At 46.2% G+C, this 26,578-nt stretch overlaps 1 protein-coding gene across 2 annotated transcripts in view; it reads right to left on the bottom strand.

Moving 5' to 3' along the window:
- RUFY1 (RUN and FYVE domain containing 1) overlaps positions 1-26,578 on the bottom strand; it is a 56,782-nt gene that overhangs the window by 21,020 nt on the left and 9,184 nt on the right. Inside the window, exons 2-10 of one of the 2 annotated variants that reach the window (XM_070416762.1) lie at positions 25,484-25,657; positions 23,869-23,986; positions 21,317-21,418; positions 19,672-19,795; positions 13,193-13,254; positions 9,534-9,599; positions 5,364-5,433; positions 2,523-2,624; positions 677-793 (exon numbers count right to left, since the gene is read on the bottom strand). In XM_070416762.1, coding sequence (XP_070272863.1) covers positions 677-793; positions 2,523-2,624; positions 5,364-5,433; positions 9,534-9,599; positions 13,193-13,254; positions 19,672-19,795; positions 21,317-21,418; positions 23,869-23,986; positions 25,484-25,643 — 921 coding nt within the window. In that variant the 5' untranslated portion in view covers positions 25,644-25,657. The remainder of the gene's footprint in view (positions 1-676; positions 794-2,522; positions 2,625-5,363; positions 5,434-9,533; positions 9,600-13,192; positions 13,255-19,671; positions 19,796-21,316; positions 21,419-23,868; positions 23,987-25,483; positions 25,658-26,578) is intronic. The other variant, XM_070416763.1, reaches the window with a different exon arrangement.

Genomic DNA, 26,578 nt, shown 5'->3' with positions numbered 1-26,578 from the left:
CCTGGTCAGGGGACATATAAGGATCAACCAATGACAGCATAAATAAGTGGAACAGCCAATCAATGTCTCTCTCTCTCTCTCTCTGAAAAAATCAATCAATAAAAAAAATAACCTTACATAATAATAGACAAACATGTAAATAGACCGTCCCTCCACTATGCTCACCAGCCAATCAGGAGAGTATGCAAATTAACCCAACAATGATGGCGGTTAATTTGCATACGTAGGCGCAAAGCGGCGGAGCGAAGACTGAAGGCTCTGGCTGGAGCGAAGGCCTGGGTCCCGGGTGCCAGAGGAAAACCGGTGCCGGCAGCCAGGGGAAGGGAAGGCCTATTGCACGAATCTCTTTGTGCATCGGGCCTCTAGTAACAAATAAAAAACACAGGCCACTGACTCACAGATGGGGTGGAAAACAGACCAAGGCTCTGACTGAGGGAAGTGTATGGTCAGAGACCACACATCCAATTTCACAGCAATCCCTGAAAAAGGTTTGTAAAATTGGAAAAATGTGACAGTGCAGACCTGAGTGGTAAACATGACCTTTTATTCTTTTTTAAGGGACGACTGTGGGCTGTCTGTGGGTGCCCGCGGGGTCAGCATGCCTGTGGGAAGTGAGAGGAAATCACCGGCACAGCTTTTGGGGGACCTTTCTGAAGACGCCAGGTCGCACACTCACCAAATGGGCTTTCTTCTCCTCCTTCAGCTGCTTCCACACGTCACTGTACATTTTGTCCAGACCCTGCCGAGTCTGCTTGTAAGTCTCCAGCTCAACTTTTGTGTCCTGTTTTGTTATCTGTATCCACCAAGAGTACCGAGAAAATAGCTTTTATGGGAAGCAAGCCAACTACAAAGTATTTAAAAATACACCATAATTTAAAAAAATGTAGAACAATTTCTATTTCTTAAGTATAATAAAGGTTAAAATTTTAAAGCTATTTTGAAGTATCTTTAAACTTGAGTATGAGAACAAGTCAATACATTTAAAAAATTTTTTTTAAAAATAAATTTTTACTAGAGGCCTGGTGCATGAAATTTGTGAAGGGGGGGTCCCTCAGCCCGGCTTGCACCCTCTCCAATCTGGGACCCCTCGGGGGAGGTCCGACTGTCTCTCGCAATCTGGAACCACTTGCTCCTAACCGCTCGCCTGCCTGATTGCCCCTAACCACCTCGGCCTGCCTGCCTGATCACCCCTAGCTGCTCCCCTGCTGGCCTGATTGCCCCTAACTGCCTCTGCCTCACCCCACACCCGGGACCCAGGATTCCCTCCTCTGGCCGGTTGTAGGCACCCAGGACCCAGGCCGGCTTCACTCGGGCCGGCTGCAGCTGCAGGGGACTGTGGGCGGGTGGTTTCACCTGGGCTGCAGCTGCAGGCGCCTGGGACCACGGGGTAGGAGGCTTGTCCCTCTCCCTGGCCGCAGCCTGGCTGGTCCCCATTCCTCTCTCCTCAGTGTTGAGTGTCTGAGTGTGACGGACTGAAGGCGTGATGACCATTTGCATATTAGCTCTTTATTATATAGGATTGATTTCAGAGAGGAAGGGAGAGGGAGAGAGATAGAAACGTCAATGATGAGAGAGAATCATTGATCGGCTGCCTCCTGCACGCCCCACTCTGGGGATCAAGCCTGCAACCAGGCATGTGCTCTTGACTGGAATCGAACCTGGGACCATTCAGTCTGCAGGCCGATGCTCTATCTACTGAGACAAACCAGCTAGGGCAAGTCAATACATTTAAAAAAAAGAAAATTTAGGTTCAGAAAACAAATTTACTTTTCTTTTTTTTGTTTTGTTAATCCTCATCAGAGGATATGTTTCCATTGATTATTTTTTTAGAGAGAGTAGGAGAGGGAAAGACAGAGAGAAACATCCGTGTGAGAGAAACACATAGATTGGTTGCTTCCTGCATGTGCCCCAACTAGGGCCAGGGCCAGGGAAGAGCTTGCAACCAAAGTACGTGCCCTTGACTAAAATCGAACCTGGGACCCTTTGGTCTGCAGGCAACGCTCTATCCACTGAGCCACACCAGCTAGGGAGAAATTTACTTTTCTTTAAAACAGAACAATCATACCTAGTGGGGAAGGCCCCATTCAACTCACCATTGTGTTTATTGAGCATGTTTTTAGCACTGGATGAATTTTGAGAAGAATCAGATATGATCTCTACCTTCAAATTATCAAGTGAGCAAGCCAGCAATTCTACCAAACAACAGATTCTACAGAGGAGGGAGGCGCAAAGAGCTGTGGGGACACGGAGGAGGGCCCAAGCCCCCTGATGGGCGCTGGGGATGGCACTGGGGATGGCATCACAGGGACCCAGCTCAGGAGCGGGAGCTGAAGAGGAGTGAATAGGAACTTCCGTGTGCAAAAGGCCCAGAGGGAGGGGGCAGGGTGCGTGGGAAACCCAGGTGGTTCGCCTGGCCTGAGCATGACAAAGGAGGCAGTGGCAGGAGGCGCTGTCTATGAGCCTGAGATTGTGATGGACTCGTCCGAGTGAGAAACATGCCAACTGCCCGGTCAGGTTCTCACCTCTACGCTCTTCTCACTTCTTTCACGAATTAATTCATTTTGTTCTCTTAATTGTTGCTGTTCTTCTTGAAGTGAAAAAATCCGGTCTGTTGCAGCTGAAAGCTGATTAAGAAAGATTTTTATATTTCTTAGCATCAAAATGAATCTTACTGTTCAAATTAAAGTCTAACATTTGGCATCTTCACAAGCGACAATTTATTTTCACATATCAGATATTTTATCGATCTATCTATTTATCTATTTTTGGATAATCTTCAACCGAGGATATTTCTTCCACTGACTTTCAGAGAGAGTGGAAGGGAGGGTGAGGGGGGGAGGAAGAGGGAGAGAGAGAGAGAGAGAGAGAGAGAGAGAGAGAGAGAGAGAGAGAGAGAGAAACGGTGATGTGAGAGACACAAGCGCTCTGATTGGGGTTGGGATTGAACCGGCAACCCAGGTATGTGTCCTTGACCGGGAATCGAACCTGCCACTCTTCGGTGGGCAGGCTGATGCTCTAATCACTGCACCGCACCAGCCAGGGCTGATCGTTTATTTCTTATTTTATTTCCTTGTTTTGAATAGGTCAGTGGTTCTCAACCTGTGGGTCTCGACCCCTTTGGCGGTCGAACGACCCTTTCTTTCACAGGGGTCGCCTAAGACCATCCTGCATATCAGATATTTACATTACGATTCATAACAGTAGCAACATTACAGTTATGAAGTAGCAACGAAAATAATTTTATGGTTGGGTCACAACATGAGGAACTGTATTTAAAGGGCCAGAAGGTTGACAACCACTGGAATAGGTAATACATTCACATGGTACAAAATTTCAAAGATATAAAAATATGTATGATAAAAATCTCTCCCACTCCTGCCTCTAGCCATCTCTGCCCTCTCCCAATTTTCTTGTTTTATAAAGTAATAGCATACTGCATAATGGGGCCAAAGATTTATGGATACAAGACATTAGAAATAGCTTGAACATTAAAGAAATAGTTTAATAAATTAAAATGGAAGCATATAGTAGAAATATGTCATGACTGAAAAGTTTACAAAAGCTGTTAATAATTTGAGAACATACTTATAAAACCAACATGAAAATAAAATAAGTTATACAGTATTTTCTCACCACTTAATTAAAAAAATCTACTGTTAAAAATACTTAAAAAAATATATATACCACATGATAAAAATAGCTGTCACTTAGCCAAGGGATTAAATTTTTTTTCCTAATTCTTTGTTCTTTTCAGTTTCTCTAGCCAACGAGAGAGGGAGCATTAAAGCACTCGGGGCAGGCATGACCACCACACCTGAGGAAGACATCTTCCTCGCCTTGAACGACTTGGAGTTTAGAGGTACATCCACGGAGCCCTCCTTATCCAAGGTGTGAACACAGCCTGGAGAGAGGAGGTGAGGCTGGAGGAGAAAGGAGGGAGGCGTCTGCCCTTGGTCCTGGCTGTGCTTAGCATCATTAACTACTGGGGGCCTGGAGGCACTGAGCTCTTCATCTCTTCGCCAAGAGCATCTAAGTTCACTCGGACTCGGAATCCAGAGCTGGGGTTTGTAAACACAACAGCTGCGCCCACAGGAGAAACTTTAAGGTTCTGAAGGTGCCAGTTGCTAGAAGGGAGGACACGGGCCAAAGCCAAGAGCTGATGCCCGTTCCACTCTCGGGAGAGGCAGAGGGCACACCACAAAGAGAGGTACGCTCTCCTAAAGGGCATTTTCTAACACAATTGTTTGCCTTTGGAAAAACACACACCCAGTCATTTAGTTTCAGAAGGTAAATCAGAGCCTCCTGCCCAGCAGGCCCTCGTCTGGGGGAACGACCGGATCTGCGGGCTGTGCTATGGGTGACCGTCTCCGGTGCCCCCACAGGCCGCGGCCGCAGGAGGCACATTCGACGCTATTAATCCAACGTGCTCTTCACAACAGCGTGCGGTGTGGATCACCACCCAGTGTGGCGATGAGCCCTCACACACCTGCCCCTCAGCGGAGGCCCAAAGGCCCAGCCACCCAGGAGGAAGGCGAGGCTGTTCCAGGCGCGGCCAGTCTCTCCTGCGAGGCCTGCTGTGAGGGCCGCCTTGGCTCTCCCCGCACAGACCGGCTGCTCCCCTGAACGGGTTTCAGGCTGCCCCTCAGAAGAGCAGGCCCGTCTCCACGGAGCCAGCACTGGGACCTCCGCGCTAAGGCGTGCCTGCGACGCTCATTTTGGCTGTAACTTGCCTCCACCGTGTGGGGTCCGCGCTGGGCTCCCTCACGGCCCTCCTCCTCCTCAGGGAGACCTGGTGGGGACGTGGGAGCAGCCAGGACCACCCCCTGTGGGAGCCTCAGAAAGGCTGAGCCACTCCCTCCTGCTAACAGGAGACAGATGTGTCCACCCGGAGCCGGCCAGGACGTTGGCAGCCGGCTGGCTCCCTCGGTCATCCCTCCTTCCTCCTGTCCTTTCATCCTCTCTTTTCCTAGTGAGAAAGCAGGGAAAGACCACACTGTGGGAAGATGGAACATGCTTCTGAGGCCGACACACAGGAGTGGGCGGGCTGCGGTCTATCTCGGAAGAGTCCGTGCCGGCTGGGCAGCAGGGAGATGAACCGCATCCCAGGAAACATGCGAGAGGAGGAGAGCCGCTCACAGGAGCTGAGCTTTTCCAGGACGAGTCCTGTGAGGACTGGCTCACGGGAGCCGTCAGGGCAGAGCACATTCTGAGGATGTGAAATCTGAGAATGCCTGTCCCACGTGCAGCTCAACCCAGGTCAGCAATTCAGTGCCGCCAGCCAGCAGCTCTGGTCGGGGGCACGGACTACACCATTTCCTTAACCTCAGGCTGTTCTGCTGTAAGAATTTCAGTAAGTTACCAACCTCTTCTTGAAGCTTTGAGTTAGTCTTTTCCAAGCCATCTATCTTGGTTTGAAGATCCCCAACTGTGCAGCTATGGGAAACACAATATCAAGAAAATGTGAACTTACAAAGGCTGGCTGCCTTTTCAACCGTGAACAATGAGAACAGCGATGCCTACGTTTCCTGCAGGAAGTGGAGTCAAAGGGCCTCCAATGAATTCGGGTGACAATTCTAGGTACGAGTGTGTGCGCGTGTGTGCTGTACACTTGTTAAAAAGTGTTCCATGTTTTCTTCCCAACACAATAAATGGGAACTAAATGCATGGGCAGTCATATATCTAATGTAATATTCGTAACAAGACACTGGTACTTTGGGTAGTAGGATCAAAGGTCATTTATAATAAATATTGTAATACTTAAAAATACATATTTTTATTGATTTCAGGCAGGAAGGGGGAGAGAAACATCTATGATGAAAAAGAATAATTGATCGGCTGCCTCCAGAACGCCCCCTACTGGGGATCAAGCCCACAACCCAGGCAAGTGCCCTGACTGGAATTGAACTGTGATCTCCTGGTTCATAGACTGACGTTCAACCACTGAGCCACGCTGGCCGGGAAAATCTTGTAATACTTCGCCCCATTTTTCAAATATTCTTTAAGTACTATGTTCTACTTTTCTACTGAAAAACATGTAAAGAGCTAAAGAAGACCTGATAGACAATACTAGTAACAACCACAGAAATCACAGTAGTTTCCTTCTGTTTGGACAATGTGCCAGGCCTGTTTGCTATAAGCACTTTAAATGCATATAATCCTCCCACAATTGTGTGAGGTAAATTTTATTAACCTATTTTACAGACAAGAAAACCATCTACACTAATAAAAGAGAAACATGGTAATTGGCGTATGACCGCTACCCTTCCCATTGGCTAATCAGCGTATCCTTATGCAAATTAACTGTCAGCCAAGATGGCGGCCGGCAGCCAGGCAGCTGGACGCGAACATGAGGCTTGCTTGCTCCCGTGACTACAGACTGCAACGTTCCCGCCTGACTTGCAGGCCTCTGAGCTGGCAGTTTGAAACATTCTAACAAATATAGCAGGCTGGGATCTCAGAGCTGAAGTTATACATTGTTTCGATTATAGAACCGAAACAAACCAGCAGCGGAAGCCTCAGAGCTAGAGCCAGAGCTAAAGCTGGCCCAGAAGAAAAAAAAAAAAAAGAAAAAAAGGAGTGGTTAGGAGCTTCAGTCAAAACCGCCAGCCTGAAAGCAGCCCTCAGCCCCTCACCCAGACTGGCCAGTCACCCCAGTGGGGACCCCCACCCTGAAGGGTGTGTGACCAGCTGCAAACAGCCATCATCCCCTCATCCAGGCTGGCCAGGCACCCCAGTGGGGACCCCCACCCTGATCCAGGACACCCTTCAGGGCAAACCAGCCGGCCCCCAGGCCTCTATCCTATATAGTAAAAGGGTAATATGCCTCCCAGCACCGGGATCAGCGGAGCCAAGAGGTCTGGCACCAGATCAGCATGACAGGGTGCAGCGCCCAAACCCCCTGATTGCCCTGCGGCTCTGTGTGTGACAGGGGGTGGCATCCCAACCCCCTGATCGGCCCTGCCCTGAGTGTGACAGTGGTGGCGCCCCAACCCCCTGATCCACCCTCCTCTGTGTGTGACAGGGGGCGGTGCCCCAACTCCCCTATCGGCCCTACTCTGTGCGTGACGGGGGAGCTCCCCAACCCCCTGATGGGCCCTGCTCTGTGCATGAGAGGGGGGAGCTCTGCAACCCCCTTATGGGCCCTGCTCTGTGCGTGACGGGGGGGGGGGGGGGCAGTGCCCCAACCCCCTGATTGGCCCTGCTCTGTGAGTGACAGGGGGCAGCGCCCCAACCCCCTGATTGGCCCTGCTCTGTGCATCACAGGGGGTGGTGCCGCAACCTCCCCATTGACCCTGCCTTGAGTGTGATAGGGGGCGGTGCCCCAACCCCCCAATCAGCCCTACCCTGAGCATGACTGAGGGTGGCATCACAACCTCCCAATCTGCCCTGCTCTGTGCATGACAGGGGGCGGAACCCCAACTCCCTAATCAGCCCTGCTCTGAGCCCGACCAGGGGCTGCACCTAGGGATTGGGCCTGCCCTCTGCCACCCAGGAGCAGGCCTAAGCCAGCAGGTCGTTATCTCCCGAGGGGTCCCAGACTGCGAGAGGGCACAGGCCGGGCTGAGGGACCCCCCTCCCCCCCGAGTGCACAAATTTTTGTGCACCGGGCCTCTAGTAACTTTATAAAGACTTACTCAAGTTCATACCCCCATGAAGGGGCGCCGTGCCTGAAGCCAGGCCGTCTGGCCTCAGAGCCTACACTTGTAGACAACGGGCCCTACTCCAACCTGCTGCTTGTGCCCGTGCGGGGGACTGAGCCACACTCCCCACAAGGCTAGAGAACCAGGGCTTAGGAACTGGGAGGGAGCTTCTCAGCAACAGGGAAGCGGGGAGATCCCACCAGGCTGAGGATGGCGGACCTGACTGTCCCTCCGGCCCTTTGACCCTCCCCTGGAATCCCCCAATAAAAGGGTTTGATTCACCCCCACCCCAAAAAGAACTGGGTGGAAGAAAAATAAAAATATAAGGACACAAAATGAAAAAGGGAACAAAGCAAATGATATAAAGGGAACTAAAAGTTTAAGAGTAGACAATTGTCAATTCTATACCAAGTATATAGCTTGGAAAATATTAATAACATTTACATTTTTCTTAGGAAATATAAATTACCCAAACAGACAGATCCTCCAGAGAAGAAAACCTAGATGAACTACCATCTAAGGGAAAACTGATACAGTGGCACAGTGCTGTCTGCGTCCAGGCTCTGAGCTTCCAGCATCCAAGAGCAAGTAACGCTCATAGAAGGCGTCCAGTTCCCAGGCACAGAGCCAACGCAGAGCTTCCGGTTTGCTTCGTGAAGCTGCATAACCTCACTAACTCGCCAGAGCAGCGGTCGCCACCCTTTCGGACCTCAGGGACCGCCAGCGTCTGCGGACCACCGGTAGCGACCACTGCGCTAGAGGGCGAGAACTATAGGACAGTTAGGCCAAGTTCCCTGGTAAGAGAACAATCAAATTTTAAAGCTAGGATCAAGAAGAGTTTATTTCTATGATCCGGGAATTGCTCAGGATGAAGAAATCTATGAATCAAATAGATCACATCAACAGATTAAGGGAGAAAAGTCACAATTATCTTATTGGATGCCAAAAATTCAACACCCATTCCTTATAAACTCTCAATAAACTAGGAAATGATCAAGAATTTCTTTCAAAGTAACAGCCAGCATCACACTTCAGAAGAGCTCAGAGCAGCACTTCCCCAGGTCCGTCCTAAGGGATCCGGCAGCTCCTTCGCTGTCTCACCTGCCTCTGGGCCGGAGGCCGCCCCTGCGAGGTGAGACTGTGCACGCTCTGAAGGGGGTTCAGACCTCTCCCAACAATACCTCCAGCGACTGCTGTTTCATGAGATACGGCAGCAGCAGCTTTCCAATTGAAATGAAAAATCAAGATAAAGATGCTGGCAATGGCTACTGAATGCTCTCGAAGATCTCGCCCAGTGGTTTTCAGTCCTTTTCCTCCTGCTCCCAAACCTGGAGGGATGTGTGCTGATTCCCAGCAGCAACGATGCTCCCCAGGGCAGCGATTTTCAACTAAGTGGCTGTGGGGAGGGGTGGAGACTCAAGGTTTCACTTATTGGCTCTCTAAATTGTGTAACTGGCCCTGGCTGGTTTGGCTCAGTGGATAGAGCGTCGGCCTGCGGACTCAGGGGTCCCAGGTTCGATTCCGGCCAAGGGCATGTGCCTTGGTTGCGGGCACATCCCCAGTGGGGAGTGTGCAGGAGGCAGCTGATCGATGTTTCTCTCTCATCGATGTTTCTAACTCTCTATCCCTCTCCCTTCCTCTCTGTGGAAAATCAATAAAATATATTTTTTTAAAAATTGTGTAACTGCATAAAACGAAGAACTGAAGAAGTCCCAAAAGCTCTTTATGAAGACATCATACTGCTCGTCTGTGCCTGTGAGCACGGCACGATAACCTTTCTTCCTGGTTGGAAAGAAAGTGAGTTAGAAATACACGGCAACTCAAAACAGTTCCACGAAGCCATTACCGGGCACTGAGAACGAACTGTAGCCCTGGAGAAGGGGTGAGCCTTACCTTAAGTGCCGGTTCAGTTCTTCCACATAATTTTTCTGATCAAGGACATCAGTAATTCTTTCATGCCTTTTAAAAGAGCACAAGAAGAAATTCTTTTTACTAAGGATTGACACTGTGTAACTGTCCCTCAACCTTCGAATCACCTGGTAGGGGTAACAATGTTACCAGGAAACCAAGAGAGAGAGCTTGGTACTGTCTACATGGCCCTGAGGGAACAGAGAGCAAGGCCATGGGGGAGACAGCAGCTGGGGCCTTGGGAGACATGGAAACAGGCCTGGAGAGTAGGCTCCTGCAGGACGCCCCCCCCCCCCCCCCCCCGCAACTGGCTGGGTATTTGGGAGGATGGAAGCCATGAGCATGCAAGGTGGAAACACCAATAGCCACATGCAAATGGCTCCCACGGTGGCAGATGAAGACACCTTGCTATACTGAAGGAAGGAGGCTGGCTTAGAAAAGAAGACCACGCGACTTCGAAACACAAAGCTGATGGGTCTGCATTAAAAAAAAAAAACAAAAGAGTTCCCTGGCCAGCCTGGCTCAGGTGGAGCACTGACCTACGAACCAGAAGGTCACAGTTCGATTCCCGGTCAAGGGCACATGCCTGGGTTGCGGGCTCCATCCCCAGTAGAGGGCGTGCAGGAGGCAGCCAATCAATAATTCTCTCTCATCATTGATATTTCTATCTCCTTCTCCCTCTCCCTGCCTCTCTGAAATCAATAAAAGTATATTTTAAAAAATACTTTAGTATTTAAAGTTAGCCCCTCACATTCCTTTACATTCACAATACATATGCACACAAGTAGGATCATTCTCCACGGCTCCTTCCGCTGGTACTGGGTTTGTTCTCCAATGCCGTCACTTTTTCCTTTCACCCGTTCTTCACTTTACATAACTCTCCCAGGTAACCCTGACCCTGTGGAATACACACTATGTGCATATAATCATCTACCGATCGAGTGTGTGCACGCGCGCGTGTGTATACTATGCAATTAAAATATAAAATATGGACTAGGGATTTTAAAAAATGGTATTCATATACTTCTCAGTATCATACTTTTCTCACTTAATAATACTTTGTGGAAATCTCTCTAAGTCAGTGGTTCTCAACCTGTGGGTCGCGACACCTTTGGGGGTCAAACGACCCTTTCACAGGGGTCGCCTAAGACCATCAGAAAACACATACATAATTACATATTGTTTTGTAATTAATCACTATACTTTAATTATCTTCCATTTGTAACAATGAAATTGGGGGTCACCACAATATGAGGAACTGTATTAAAGGGTCACGGCATTAGGAAGGTTGAGAACCACTGCAGTCTAAGTCAACTATACTAGTAGCTCATTTTTTTAGGTCTTCATGGAATATTATGGATGTTCTATAATTCATTCATTCAATTGTTCCCTTACTGATGGATAACCTCTTTATTTACAGCTTTTTAAAATATAAAGAATATATTTTAAGTGTAAAGTAGGTGAATCCTTGTACTTAGGGTGCATTAAGCATTAATGGGGTTCCCTCTGGCCCCTTTCTTGGTAAGGTGTGCGGCCAAGGTGCTGAGACTAGGGGGAGGGAGGTGTCTTTGTTGGAGAGAAGATTGAATGACAGGTAACAGACGCACATAGTAAAACAGTCAAACACGACCCAAGGGTTTACAGTGTCTCTCCCTTCTGTCCTCTTCCCTGCAGCAGCATGGCTACCAAGTCTACATGCCGCTCTAGAAACAGTCCATGGGTACGGAGGTACAACATATATAGTGTTTTCTTTTTTATCATATCAGGTTTTACATGTTGTTTGTGTTCTTCTTTTTTTAAAAAATATATTAGAGTCCTGGTGCACAAATTCGTGCACGGGTGGGGCCCCTCGGCCTGGCCAGCGATCGGGAGGTTGGCTGGCCCGGAAGAGAAACCGCAGGAGGTTGGCCAGCTGCAGGGGGTTGGCTGTGGGTGTGCACTGACCACCGGGGGCAGCTCCTGCATTGAGCGTCTGCCCCCTGGTGGTCAGTGCATCATCATAGCGACCGGTCAACCAGTCGTTCGGTCAACCGTTGTAATGGTCGCTTAGGCTTTTACATATACAGATATTTTTATTGATTTCAGAGGAAGGGAGAGGGAGAGAGACAGAAACATCAATGATGAGAGAGACTTACTGACTGGCTGCCTCCTGCACGGCCCCTACTGGAGATGGAGCCCGAAACCCAGGCATATGCTCTGACTGGAATTGAACCCTGACTTCTTGGTTCATAGGTCAACGTTCAAATACTGAGCCAAACCAGCTGAGTGTCCAGAATAACTTTTTAAAATAATTTTTTAAAGTATTTTTATTGATTTTTTAGAGAGAGAAAGAAAGAGGAAGGAAGAGGGATATATAGAGAGAAACATCAATGAGAGAAAAATATCATCAATCGGCTGCTTCCTGCACAAAACTTACTGGGGTTCAAGCCCGAAACCCAGGCGTCTGCCCTGACCGGAAATCAAACCAGTGACCTCTTGGTTCATGGGTCGACGCTCAACCACTGAGCCACACCAGCTGGGCCAGGATAACTTTTTTTTAGAAGAATGCTTTTGTTAACAAGGATGAGGGAGAGTTCCATATGGCATGAAAGACATCATAGATAACATTAGGATCAAAGAACAGTTCCATGGGCAACTTCCATATATAATAGTACCATCCCATTTACATTCAAACAAACTGCATAGCAAAATACATGACCAATGGCCCTGGCCAGGTATCTCGGTTGGTTAAAGTGATATCCTGATACGTCAAGGTTGCAGGTTCAAGCCCTGATCAGAGCACATACAAGAATCATCCAATGAAAGCATAAATAAACGGAACAACAAATCCATGTTTCTCTCTATCCCCCTTCCTCTCTCTCAAATCAATTAAAAAAACAAACAAAGCACCAGCCAGTGTGGTTCAGTGGGCCTCATCCCTGCACTGAAAGGTTGCTGGTTCGAGTCCCAGTCAGGGCACATGCCCTGGTTGCGGGCTCAATCCCTGGTAGGGAGTGTGTAGGAGACAGCCAATTGATGCTTGCTTTCTCTCTCTTTCCCTCTCCTTTCCTCTCTCTCTAAAAATCAATAAAAAAATCTTTATAAAAGCAGCCCTGGCTGGTTTTGCTCAGTGGATAGAGTGTCGGTTCAGTCTTCGGGTTCGAATCCTGGTCAATGGCACATACCTTCGTTACAGGTTCAACTGCCAGCCCCAGCTGGGACACAGTGGGAGGCAACCAATCAACGTGTCTCTCTCACATCCATGTTTCTCTTTCTTCCCTTCTCCCCTCCCTTCCTCTCTCTCTAAAAATCAATGGAAAAGATATCCTCACTCCTCGGTGAGTATTAAAAAAAAATCATGACTAACAAAGATGTATGTGTGGGGCATTAATAAAAGGCTTGACAGGAGACATGTGCAGACTCCTCCGAGGGAGGAGCGGGCGTGGCAGGGGAGGGAGGCAAGGGGCAGCGGGAACGGAGAAATCCCACTTGTCCTCTGCATTCTGCAGTGCACAGTTCCTCAAACAAAGGGAACATTAACGTTACCTCTGTAATTCAAAACAGACAAAGAAGAACTAGAATTTCAAACAAAGCTAAGACAAATGTAGCCTTCTTGCTGGGATTTCATTAATAATGTGAACAACAGCATACAATCCAATACTTACTCTTTGCCACCATCAAGATCCTGCATATCCTTAAGGTAGAGGGAAAAATCGATCACTCCAACCTGTTCAAAATAAAACACACACGTTTAAGTAAAAAATCACCTTCTCACTTTCCACACAAACCTTACACTCTTTAGAATTCCGGTATTTACTTCTCTGTCTCTTTCCTACAAAGACTTAGGTTAAGCAGCTCTATAAAATAGCAATCAATCAAACAAACAAGTCAAGAAAAAATTACCCCACCACATCCTTGTAGAAGAAAAACTTACTAAAAATCACAATTTAAAGGAATATTCTGAAATGTTAGCACCCAGTTAAGATTAGTTTTATGTATTTATTCAATAATCAAGTTGTTGATAAAAGATCAACCAAGTTCTTTGGGTACCAAGTAATAAAAAAGGGAGAGACCTAGGCTTTAGACAAAAACGGTGACCTTCACTAAGACTCTGATCCCTTGCTCCGGGACTGTGGGGAAATGGCCCATCGGTATTCCCGGAAAATTCTCTGCTGCTGCAGGCACCTAGAGAGGATGAAGACCCCTCACACGTCTCAAGGTCAAGGGTTTTGTCCAGAAATAAAGCACCTGAGAGAGAGTGAGTGAGGGTCCTAGTCTGCCATCGTCCACTGCAGTGTATGTGAAACTATTCCTATTTGAAATATAAGAATATTGGGTCCACTGATAGAGAAATGTTTAAAGTCATTTTTTAGCCATATCACAGAACCCTAGGCAACCATACCAAAGAATGCAGCAGATGGAAATGTATTTACACAAAGGAAGTTCCAGGATAAAATTTTAAGTCAAAGAATAACATGTACAGCATTAAACTCCTTATCATATTTCCACTTGTGTTAAAGCCAAAGCTATGCAGGATGGTTTTTGCAACTTCTCTGTAGCACCTCCCACTAATCCATACTCCTGACCCTTGATCTTGGGCAGCCTTCGTGCCGGTCTTGATGAGTTAGAAAACAGCAGAAATAGGCCCTGGCCAGGTGGCTCAGTTGGTTAGAGCACTGTCCTGTGGCAGGTTTGATTCCCGGTCAGGGCACATACCCAGACTGCAGGTTTGACCCCTGGTCAGGGCACGTACACAAGGCAGAAGAGGAACATGGGTTAAAAGAAAATGATGTGCTTGAGCAAGCAGCAGAAACGATGGCTCTGACTTCTGCAGCAGGTTACCGAGGGCAATACCAGCTTCTTCCCAGCACTTTCTCTTGGGGCACAGACCTTTGAATTCTGGGCTGCCGTGAAAGTCTGGCCAAGCCGAAGCCATCATGCTGCACACCAAATGGGAAGACCACCTAGGGACAGAGAGGCCAAGAAGCCCTGCTGTCCCAGGCCAGCGCATGGCGCCTCCTCGGCCTCTCCCAGCCAGCGAGAGCAAGCCTTCGTGCTGTCTGCCCAGCACCAAAGGAGGAAGGGCCTTGCTGAGCCCAAACCCCCAGCTGTGAGATACAGTGGTGTTATTGTTCATGTGCCTGTTGACTAGTTACACAGAAAGAGAAAACCAGAAGAGACTGAATTTGAACCAAAACCTACGTATACAGAAGTGCATTAAAAACGTAGAAAGTTCAAGAAAGATACCCCTCCCTCCCCGGCCAACTTTCACCGTTAACTGTGGGATGAGAGTGGGAGAGGGGAGGGAAGAAGGACAGTTTGAATTTCACGTTTCATGCTTTTGTATTAATTAATGTTTTTTTTCCAAGAAGCATGTACTTTTGAAATAAAAAAAAACTGAAAAATATATATTCAAATGAAAAAACCAACAGAAAGAATGAGAGAGAATATCCAAAGTAGAAATGAATGGATAAGAAAGCAAATAAAATCCTCCTCCTAAAGCAGAATTAATACAAACAATAGCTGCTTCTTCAAGTTCAACAAAGACTAACCTCTACCAAGTATGATCAGTATTCGGCAAGTGCACGATATTACATGTGAGGAAGGTGAGATTTTATGATGCTGTAAGAGAATATGCTCATATAATAATTGATCTGAATGAAACAAATGACTTATGGAAAAATGTAAATGACTAAAAAAATAGTTCTAAGACTTAAGAAACCGATACATTAACCAAAGGCCAAGAAAAAACTTAATGTGATAAAAGAACTAGGACCAACAAAGGTATTAGAAGTGGTCATACCAGCAAGCCTTCAGAGAAAAATAATTCCTGCTCTAATAAACTGCTGTAGAAAACAAGAAAAAGGATACTATACAGCTTATTTTATGAGGTTAATACAATCCTAAAACTGGAAAGTGACAAAGACAGTATAGGAAGGAAAATTCAGAACAGTGTGTCACTAATACCTGGAAACACAAAAATTCCAAATAAACCAGAGGCATTAAGTCTAGAAACACACTCAGAGAATAATGCATGGAGACTTATTTTAGGAAAGCAGGCATAATATCACACAGGAAACCAGTGAATTAATTCAATTATATTTATGAATTAAAAGCAAATATGACATTTCAATGGATGTCAAAAACAGTATTTGATTAGCATTTAATGTTCACTTTTCATAAAAACAAAGTAAATTAGAATAAAACAATACTTTCTAAACATGAGATGGAGGACTCCTCAGACATCAACAGCAAACACTCACACTTTTTTATGGTGACACATGAGAGGCACTGTGTTAAAGAACAGAGCAGGGGCTCAATCACATCTATTATTTAATACAATTCCCAATCTTTATTTTGGAATTTGAGAAAATGATGTTCAAGTTGAGCTGGCAGAATGGACAGCCTGAACTATATTGAAAAAGTATAACAAAGTGGGCAAGAGGTGAACTACCAGAGTATAAAACAAACCGTGCAGGTCCTGGCTGGTGTGCTCAATGGTTAGAGCATTGGCCTGTGCACTGGAGGGTTGCGGGTTCAATTCCCAGTCAAGGGCATGAACCTCGGATGCGGGTTCACTCCCTGCCCCAGATTGGGGATGTGCAGAGGCAACCAGTCAATGTATCTCTCTCACATTGATGTTTCTCTCTCCCCTCCTCCATCCCTTCCTTCTACTCTCTCTGAAAAGCAATGGGAAAAATATCCTCAGGTGAGGATTAAAAAAAAAAAAAGAAAAAAAAGCAAAGCAACAACAACAACACATATGGCCCTAGAAATTAAAAGACTGTGCTACTGGCATAGGAATAAAGAGATCCAGAGACTAACAGAGAGTCCAGAAATAAACTTCAGTGTATTTTAGATATTTCACACATGATAAAGATAGATTTTCTAAAAAAAAAAAAAAAAAAAAAAAGATAGATTTTCTTTATTTTATTTTTTTCAGGACACAGAGTTTATTCAAAATCCAGTACAGACTGGCCAAACTGCCTTCAACAACATGAACAGAAAGCCTGGGGAAAGGCAAAGTTGTTATAAAATCACTGGAATTCAGTTCTTTCCACATTACCAGCCACCAGGCGGGCAGTGGAATGTGCCATCTTCCCTCCACATGAACAATACTGAGCCTGTAAGAGCTGGTATCAAAATACACATCCACGTCACCGTAAAAAACTGCCTTTGCTGCCCCTCATGTCCTGTAACGTATAAAAATTTATAAACTTATATGGACACAGACAACAGGGGGGTGAGGGCATAAGTGGGGGGAATTAGGGGTAATGTGGGGATAAGGACATATATGTAATAACTTAATCAATAAAGGAATTTAAAAAATTATACATATTTGTACCCTAAAAAAATAAATAAAATAAAATAAATGTTTATACCCTTGTCCCCACCCAGACACGGAAGCTCAGGGTTCCAGGCACAGAGAAGAGGGCGGCGCTAGCCAGCATGAAGGCTGGTCTGTGCAGAGGGAAGCCCCTAGCACCGGTGAATGCAGGGCTGCACAAGGCAAAGGAGACAGCTGAGACTCGAGGGCTGCTGTCCCACCGTAAGAGGCAGATGGAAGATAGAAAACTTTGGTCCAAAATTTACAGGAAAAAAGAGACCCTGAAAGTGTGAAGAACCCTGGTCCTCATGGAATTTCAAATTAGTAGAAAACTAATGTATCATACATGATATTCAGGATATTGGTTTACCACTAGTAAAGAAATCTAGACTCATACTGCACACTATGTTAAAACAAATGACAGGGAGATTATTTAAATGTAAAAAATACACAGTTGATTTAAAAAACAATTTTTAGGTGGGGAAGGACTTTCTAAGCACAATACCTTAAAAAGTATAAAGGAAAAGTCCATTAAAATTGATTGCCCCCAAAAATTTCTACAGAGAAAATCCACTCTGAGAAATCGGGGGGCGGGGGGGGGGGGGGGGGGGAGGATGAAAAACTCAGAGAAATGGGAAAAGGATATAAACAGGTAGTCAAAAGCTGAACCATCAATGGCAAATAAAACATAAAAAAAACACTTGACCTGGCCAGGTAACTGTTAGTGACAGCATCGTCCCCAAGAGGCCGAGGTTGTGGATTCGATGCCCAGTCAGGGCGCATACAAGAATCAAACAATGAATGCATAAATAAGTGGAACAACAAGTCAATGTCTCTCTTCCCCCCCCCACCCCCTCAAATCAATCAATAAAAAAATAAAAAGAAAAAATACTTGACCTCCCTAGTTCTCAAAACTGTAAACTTGAGAACAGTTGCTTTGTCTATCAGATTGAAAAAGACCAAGAATGCTCACCGTGCCCCAGCCGGTTTGGCTCAGTGCACAGAGCATCGACCTGCAGGCTCGGGCTGGGTTCAATTCCGGTCAAGGGCACATGCTTGGGTTTTGGGCCCCATCCCCAGTAGGGGGCATGCAGGAGGCAGCCGATACATGATTCATTCTCATCCCTCTCCCTCTCCTTCCTCTCGAAAATCAATAAAAATATATTTTAAAAAAGAAAAAGAAAATAGATGGATAGCATCCCAGATGTGTAGCACTGGTTCAATATATGCCCATAATTCAATTCTTCCAGAAACATGAAAATCTTATTAAAAAAATGTTTTGCTGGTGTTCATCGTGACACCAAAATGTGCATACTTCGACAAACAACCCCCAAATTTATCCCAGGGAAATAATTGGACTACAGTACAAGGAGGTATGAGGCTGTTTATACTACTGTTGTTAAAAAATGGAAACAACCTAAGTTAGTAAGCATTGCTTACATAAATATGGTACATCATAAAGTGGAATACTATGCAGCCACTTAAAATGCCTTACATCATCAGTGACACTGGGGGCTATGTGGGATATGTTCTTTAAAAAAATTACCGTAGTGTGCTTTAAATAACCATATTTTGATAAAAAACAAAACAACTCCAAACATCTCTCTCTAAAATACACACACACATACATACACACATCCTGCTTATTCGGGGACTGGAAGAATATATACCAAAATGTAACACTGAATTAGGTATCTCTGAGTAATGGGATTATGTGTGATATTTAGTTTCTTTTCAGAAATACACCTCTGTATTTATTTATTTATTTATTGATTGATTGTATTTTTTTGTTAATGCTCACCTGAGAGTGTTTTTCCATTAATTTTTAGAGGAGGGGAAGGGAGGGGGAGAGACCCAGAGAGAGAAACACTGATGTCAGAGATACACACTGACAGGTTGTCTCCCGCACCCACCCCGACCACGGCCAGGATCTTCACTGGAATCGAACCCGGGACCCTTCAGTCCGTGGGCCAATGCTCTATCCACTGAGCCAAACCAGCTAGGGTAAAAATATACTCTGCATTTAAAAAAATTTGTTCAATATGCAAAAACAACAAAACTATGGGGGAAAAAAAAGAGCTGACCTGGGCGTGGAGGGTCAGGGAAGCTTTAAAGCCTTCAGGTCCGAACATGTGGTGGCAGAAGGCCCTTCTTGCCCTGAAGAGGGTCAAGGGAGGGACGGGTCAGGGTGCCTGTCCCGCTCAGACACAGGAGTCTAGGCCTCAGCCCTGGTCACCTGCTCCCATCCTAAGCGGCTGCCCCACCTCTCTGCACCTTACTTACTACTTTCATTTGTGCCCCATTTTACTAACCTGACTTCCCAAACCTCTCCTGACTCTATCTCCCCACTCCTCATCCAACCTTCTGGGACTTGCAGGCTTGTCCGCTCAATGTTCTGCTGTGTCTCCTCTTGGCCACTTCTAACTCATGGCCTGGGTGTGAGACTGATTGTTCTCAAGCTCTGACCTGATCGTTTCACTGGCTAAAAACCTCCAAGAGCTTCTCAAAGCTCAAAGAACCACGTGAAAGCCTTTAGCCTGGCCTTGTGGCCCAGCGTCTGAACCCAGCCTTCACCTTCACCTCCCTGTGGGCATCTGGGCTCCAGCCTTGGAGAGCTCGTCCTGCTCACAAGCATGGGTGCTTTCTGTGAGCCCCTGCCCAGCATTCTTCACCTCCCCAGTGCTTCCCTGCCTACCCCAGCACAGCCTTCGGTCAGACACCCCTGGTGCCTGTCTGAGGTTCAGCACTGTCTGCAGGTCCTACATACAACCCCTGGCCTAGGAAGTTACTCCGTCAGGATCCAAATCCCCGCGTTACCTGGGAATCCAAGTCTTCTCCTTTTAAGCAGAGATTGGCATCGAGAACATTGAGTCCCACCAGCAGACCGACGATCACCATCCCCTCTTCCTCCATCATTAATGCCTCTGGCTCATAAAACTCACTGCAAGAGATTGGTGGCCAGGGGAGCCATTCAGGAACGTCCTCCCCACCCCTCTCCCCACCCCAACCTGCCTTTCCACCTCTCAGCTCATGGCCTGACTGCCAGCAGCTCCCTGTGTGAAGTTCCTTCCACTTTTCATTCCCTCTCTTGCTGCCAGTCGCTGCTTCTCCTCTGACCTCTCTTCCCTTATGGCTTAGAGAGGGCTCCTCCTGCCTCTGGTCTATGGTGAACTCCGCCATTTGGACCCTGGACCCCAGCCCTTCTCATCTCATCTCGGCTCCTACATTCCTGACCATCACTCTGCCCCCTCTGTCCCTACAGGCTCCTTTTCCATATTGCTGAGAACAACTCCCACACCCAAGAAAAAAATGCTTCCCTCTCCCACATGTCCCATGGAGCCACACTGGCTGCTCCTACTTCCTGACAGCAGCCACCGCGGCTGTTTGCAGTGGGACTTCAGCACCTGTCTCTGACTGCTTCTGGTCACCACTGATCTCCTAATTTACCATCGTGTGTGTGTGTGTGTGTGTGTGTGTGCATGAGAACTTACTATCTTAAGAATCAGTTTTTTTAGACAAAATCTGTAACTCAAAGTTACTCAGCGTAACTGTGCTCAGAGTACAAAGGACATGACATACTTGAAATCAGTATTTATCATGTAAAGAATATTCAACAATAAACCATGACTTGAAAACAATGAAAAATTTGGAGTAGCAGGCCATACTGTAAAATATATTTTTATCTCAATTAGATAAGAGAATTAACTCTAGATTCTTCCCTTATGAATTCTCATATTCTAGAGAAAATTCTTTTCATAATGATTATTTTTGCTTATAGTTATAAATATCAAATATGAAACAGTCAGCCCTACTTGCTTTGGCTCAGTGGATAGAGCATCGGCCTGCAGACTGAAGGGTCCCAGGTTCGATTCCAGTCAAGGGCACATATCCGGGTTGTGGGCTCGATCCCCAGAAGGGAGTGGGCAGAAGGCAGTCAATCAATGATTCTGTCTCATCATTGATGTTTCTATCTCTCTCTCCCTCTCCCTTCCTCTCTGAAATCAATAAAAAATATATAAAAAAAATATGAGCCAGTCAAATTTCAGAGATAGCCAGTCAGTCTTTACAGATGCTAAAAGATAAAATTTTATAAATTGGATATGGAATCCTAAAATAGGTAAGATTTACAAAAAGCATTTAGTTCTAAAGTAATTTTTCCCTGTTATTATCCAATCTAATAAATACAATTTTGCTGAAATTTAATGGAGATACTGTCAACTACCTAATCTTAGGTATTTTTGAAGAATTATCTTTAAAATGACTTTTAAAAATGAAAAGTAATATAAATCTTCAGTCATTCATATCAACTTTCAGATATCAGTGCTCAAAAAAATAAAACAGTACTATTTTAAAACTAAGTCAGAAAATATTTATGATTAATAATAATTTGAATAAAAGCTCTATACATTATAGACTCTTATTTTCATTTAAGCAACACAAGCAAAGATAGGTGATGAACTACCTTAAGAGATGTTTATTGTCTATTAGCACTTTCAGATAATCTGCCAGTTTCTTTTGCATGAGTGCGAGATAAAGCCAAGCTCTGCCTCTTCCCACAGCTGTCCTAGAATTCAAACAGAGAATCAAACTGTTATGGCACAACTAGAGGCCCGGTGCACGAAATTCGTGCACTTGGGGGGGGGAGGCGGTGGTAATGGGACCCTCATCCCGGCCTGTGCCCTCTCGCAGCCCGGGAGCCCTCAGGGGATGGCCAACTGACAGCTTAGGCCAGCTCCTCGCGCTGCCATGGAGGCGGGAGAGGCTCCTGCCACCACCAGCTGTGAACCTGGCTTCTGGCTGAGCAGTGCTCCCCCTGTGGGAGCACAATGACCACCAGGGGCAGCTCCTGCGTTCAGCATCTGCCCCCTCGTGGTCAGTACGCATCATAGCAACCGGTCATTCTGCCGTTTGGTTGATTTGCATATTAGCCTTTTATTATATACAATAATAACAATAAAACCAAACAAAAAGACAAGTTAGCTCAAGAGATACACACATTCCTGCTTGTGAATACAGAGAACTCTGTAAGAATAGCTGCTTTGGGGTCGAGGGAGCACAGTGTCAGGGAAGGCACTATATACCTCTGGGTACTGTTTGAATTTTGTATCATGGGCATGTGTGTTTCTTTATTTTGACAAAAGAGGAAAAAAAATCTTAAGCCACAAAATTTGATTCCTGGAATATAATCAGATAAAACTTTGCGTATATTGATAAAATTTCACAGGAACCAGGAAATATTAGATTAGCTTTGTAGAATGGATAAATATTCTTTCAAAGATTAATACACAACATTGTCAGTGCTTGTTAAAGTGTTGAAGTCTCACAAGGTTTCTGAGGCATTAGCTCAAAGATGCAATTAAAAAATAATTTCTGGCCTGGCCAGTGTGGCTCAGTGGTTGAGCGTTGACCTATGAGCTAGGAGGTCACGGTTCGATTCCTGGTCAGTGCACATGCCTGGGCTGTAGGCTCAATCCTCATGTGGGGCATGCAGGAGGCAGCCAATTTTTTTAAAAATATATTTTTATTGATTTCAGAGAGGAAGGGAGAGGGAGAGAGAGAGAGAAACAATAATGATGAGAGAGAATCATTGACCGGCTGCCTCTTGCACGCTCCCCACTGGGGATCAAACCCACAACCTGGGCATGTGCCCTTGACCAGAATCGAACCCAAACCCTTCAGTCCTCAGGCTAGGCTAGGGGTCGCCTAGGCTAGGCATAGAGGACCCCTAGGCTAGGCTGGTTGTCTCAAACTAGCTAGGGTGAGGCAGCCAATTGATGATTCTCTCTCATCATTGATGTTTCTATCTCTCTCTCCTTCTCCCTTCCACTCTGAAATCAATAAAAATATATTTAAAAAATATAATTGTGGTAGAAAACATGTAAAATAAAATTTATCCTTTTAAGTGTATTGGTTGGTAATGCTAAGTGCATTCACACTGTTGTGCAACCAATCTCAAAGATGCAAACTTGGAAAGGCCTGTTTTAAACATTAAAAAAGGAACAAAAGCCTCCCTGCTATAGACCTCACACTGTTTAAGGAAAACAAGATTCTCGTTAAGCAGAGTAAGTGCATTTGTGACAGACTCAGGAGTACAGAGGCTCTGCTGTCATCAGTGTTTGCACCCAAGCGCGCTCTTAGGGCCACAGCCTGGCTGTGCACCCCAGGGACCTCAGGGCTCATCTAACTTCATCAATACAAAAGGCTCTGAACTCCACCACCACCACCCCACAAGTAAATGATGAGGGAAAAAAGAACCAGAGTAAAAAGGAAAGAAAATAATGTGGAGGGAGAGGTATTTAATGTTGGGATGCTGTGGAAAATGGACACTAACACAGGCTGCTCAGTGGGGGTGTAACTGTCACAATGCTTCCAGCAGGCAGCTTGGTGATGGCTGGCTACCCAAGTCCTACATCCAGGAACAGCCTCAGGAAGTGACCAGAATGTACGGGGGGTGTTTGGGGCTGGTCACCACTGCACTACTTGGAGAATGAGCACTGGAAGACAGCTACGAAGCCCAAAGGGGCGTTAAGCATATGAGCTAGAGAACATAAAGCTATGCCCATTCCAAAAGTGATGAGTATCTGACGTGGAAAGAGGTCTAAAATCTAATATGAAATGGAAAAAGCCCACAGAACAGTATGTACAGTTTAATACTTAAGTTTTTCTTCCTTTTCTTTTTTAAAAATTGATTTCAGAGAGAGGAAGGAAGAGGGAGAGAGAGAAACATCAATGATGAATGAGAATCATCGATTGATTGGCTGCCTCCTGCACGCCCCCCCGCCCGCTCCCACTGGGCATCGAGCCTGCAATCTGGGTTGTGCCCTGATTGGAAATCCAACCGTGACCTCCTGGTTTATGGGTCGACACTCAACCACTGAGCCATGTCAGCCAGACACTGTCCCTGAATGTGGCTCATGCACTTTGTTTTAAATTAGAAAATGTTTTATCATCAAGGAACTGAGAAATGGGTAAGTTTTTCTAAATAACAAATCAGTGTAATGACTTCTTACTCACTTTAATTCTGGCAGATTTCTGACACTAGTGGCTATATCTGATGCTTCTGGACAAAGTTTCTTCACCAGCTCCAAAGGACCAAAGAAAGATTTATTTTGGCCAATAAAACTCTTCTTAACTAAAAGGGAAAACAAAAGTGTTAGTCATAAGAATAGGTAGCAAACGTCTTCAGGGGTCCGTGGTCTCTCTTCCAAAAGCCAAATAAATGCTTCACATTTAATCCTTCTGCTCAATTCTTCAGGGTTAGCCTTGGGGACTGGGCGAGGCCAAGTAACAAATGAGCTCTCCCTTCTCTGGAAACAGGGATTCCCTGATGCACCTACTATGCTCTTCCTCCGAGTTGTTTACTGCCCATGAGATAAAATGTGATCCCTTGTGAAATCCTTCCCCTTTCTCCTTCCTACCTGATGCCAAAATCAGTACTTAATTTTGAATGGACATCACCACCCTCCTCACCTGAACTGCTGCAAAAACCTCCTAATGAGCCTCCCTGCTCCTAATATTGTCACCCTTCAATCCGCACTCCACATTGCTGGGGTTTTTTATGAGTGGAAGTCAGGTCATGTTTTCCCCGGGCTTACAATCTCCCATGTCCTTAGAATAAACCCCGGTCTTCACCCGTAAAGGCCTACATGTTCGAGCCGTCCTCCTTCCCTCTCTCAGCACCCAGAGTTACCTGACCTCTTCCTCCAGCCAAGGGTGGTCCCACGCAGGGCCCTTACCCTGTTTTTTGTTTCTGATTTTTGCTTTCCCCTATTCTTTACATGATTGAGACTGCTCCCTGTCCTGTATGTCTCAGTTGGGAGACACCTCCCCAGAAAAACTGTCCCCTTTTACCAGCTGAAAGGTTTTCTCTTTGATTCTCTATCATTTAACCCATTTTGCTTCCTTGAATTTGTAGCATTTTATAATTATGTTGGTTTGTTGCTGCGTTTATCATCCACCTCCTGGTCTGGAACTGTGCTGTCCAAGGTTATCACCAGCCACATGTGCTACTGAACGCTTGTTCAAATGCTAGTGCAATTGAGGCATGCTATAAATGTGAAACAGTGGATTTTTAAGCCTAAGTATAAAAAAGAAGGCAAAATAGCTCATTAATAAGGCTTTTAAATACTGATTATGTATCACAATGATATTTTGGATATATTCAGTTCAATAAACTATATCATTAAAACTAATTTTACTTGTTTCTTTTAATTTTAAAAAATGTGTACTAGAACATTAACAATTGGCCCTAGCTGGTTTGGCTCAGTGGATAGAGCGTCGGCCTGCAGACTGAAGGGTCCTGGGGTTCAATTCCAGTCAAAGGCATATGCCTGGGTTACAGGCCCCATCCCTAGTGGGGGGTGTGCAGGAAGCAGCCGATCAATGATTCTCTTGCATCATTGATGTTTCTATCTCTCTCTCCCTCTCCCTTCCTCTCTGAAATCAATAAAATTATATTTTTCTAAAAAATTGCACATCTGTCTTGCATGACTCTTTATCGGATAGCACTGCTCAAGGAAGTCGCATCTTGCAGGCAGGCCCTGGTGTGCTTGTACACACTGTTATCCTAGCACCGGAACGGTGTTCTGCACTGATGAGCACATGCTGTGACCCGGGCGCCCAGGCTCACCTTTCAGCCCGTGTTTGAGGCAGTGCTCCATCACCACGAAAAACTGCTGCAGGGGGGCGTGGTCTGCATCCAGGCTGCGGCCCAGGCTCAGAGCGGACTGCAGCAAGACCTTGATGCTGAGCTTCATCATGTGCATCAGGTTGGCGCGCTCCTCCATCATCTGGCACTTGGAAGCTGTGGGGCAGAAGCAGGGACAGCTCTGTCCGTGAACTGCGTGTGCTCCGGGGCAACAATGGCCAGGCCAGCCAGGAGGGAGGCAGGCGGCCCGCGCGGGGTGCAAACGCGCGGATAACCGGTCCGCAGTCACCTGACCCCTGGAGGTCACAGCCTGGCCCGGGCTCAGCCTGCAGAGGAGCGGCCTCTCCGCACGCAGCGAAAGGCGCAAACCGCAGGAAGCCCCGCCCCAAGCTGGGAATGTGCTCCGCCCGCGGACGTGCCTATTGGGCGAAGCCGCGAGGCCACGCCCACAGCCAGGACGGGCGCCCCGTCGGGCGCGGGTGCACCCTGGGCCGGGAGGGGGTCCGGGTGCCCCCTTGGCCCGGAGGGGGCTGGAGCCTGCTCCTCGGTGTGAGGTGCCATCCGAGTTGCTCCTGGGAAGCGCCTGCCACTCGGTTGTAGACTCACATTCAAAGCGTTGCCCACCTTTCGTCCACAATGAGTGGACCGTTATGAGTTTTGTTAACAAAACCCTGAAACTCAGCTGTCTTTCCATTTCGCTTTGTTTTGAGGTTTAAAAATAAGGAAGCCCATGAACAGACCTCCTGTTTCCCAGGCACTTTTTCTTCTCCCATCCCACAGAAGAGTGTCAGTTCACTCCTTAGCCCAGCGGTTCTCAACCTTCCTAATGCCGCGACCCTTTCATACAGTTCCTCATGTTGTGGTGACCCCCAACCATAACATTATTTTCGTTGCTACTTCATAACTGTAATTTTGCTACTGTTATGAATTGTAATGTAAATATCTGATATGCAGGATGTATTTTCATTGTTACAAATTGAACATAATTAAAGCATAGTGACTAATCACAAAAACAATACGTAATTATATGTGTTTTCCGATGGTCTTAGGCGACCCCTGTGAAAGGGTCGTTCGACC

This window comes from Myotis yumanensis, unplaced genomic scaffold (assembly GCF_028538775.1).
Source record: "Myotis yumanensis isolate MYYU_CA2020_CCGP unplaced genomic scaffold, mMyoYum1.0.hap1 SCAF_5, whole genome shotgun sequence".
Classification (NCBI taxonomy): domain Eukaryota; kingdom Metazoa; phylum Chordata; class Mammalia; order Chiroptera; family Vespertilionidae; genus Myotis; species Myotis yumanensis.
This window is presented reverse-complemented; position numbering and strand designations above follow the sequence as displayed.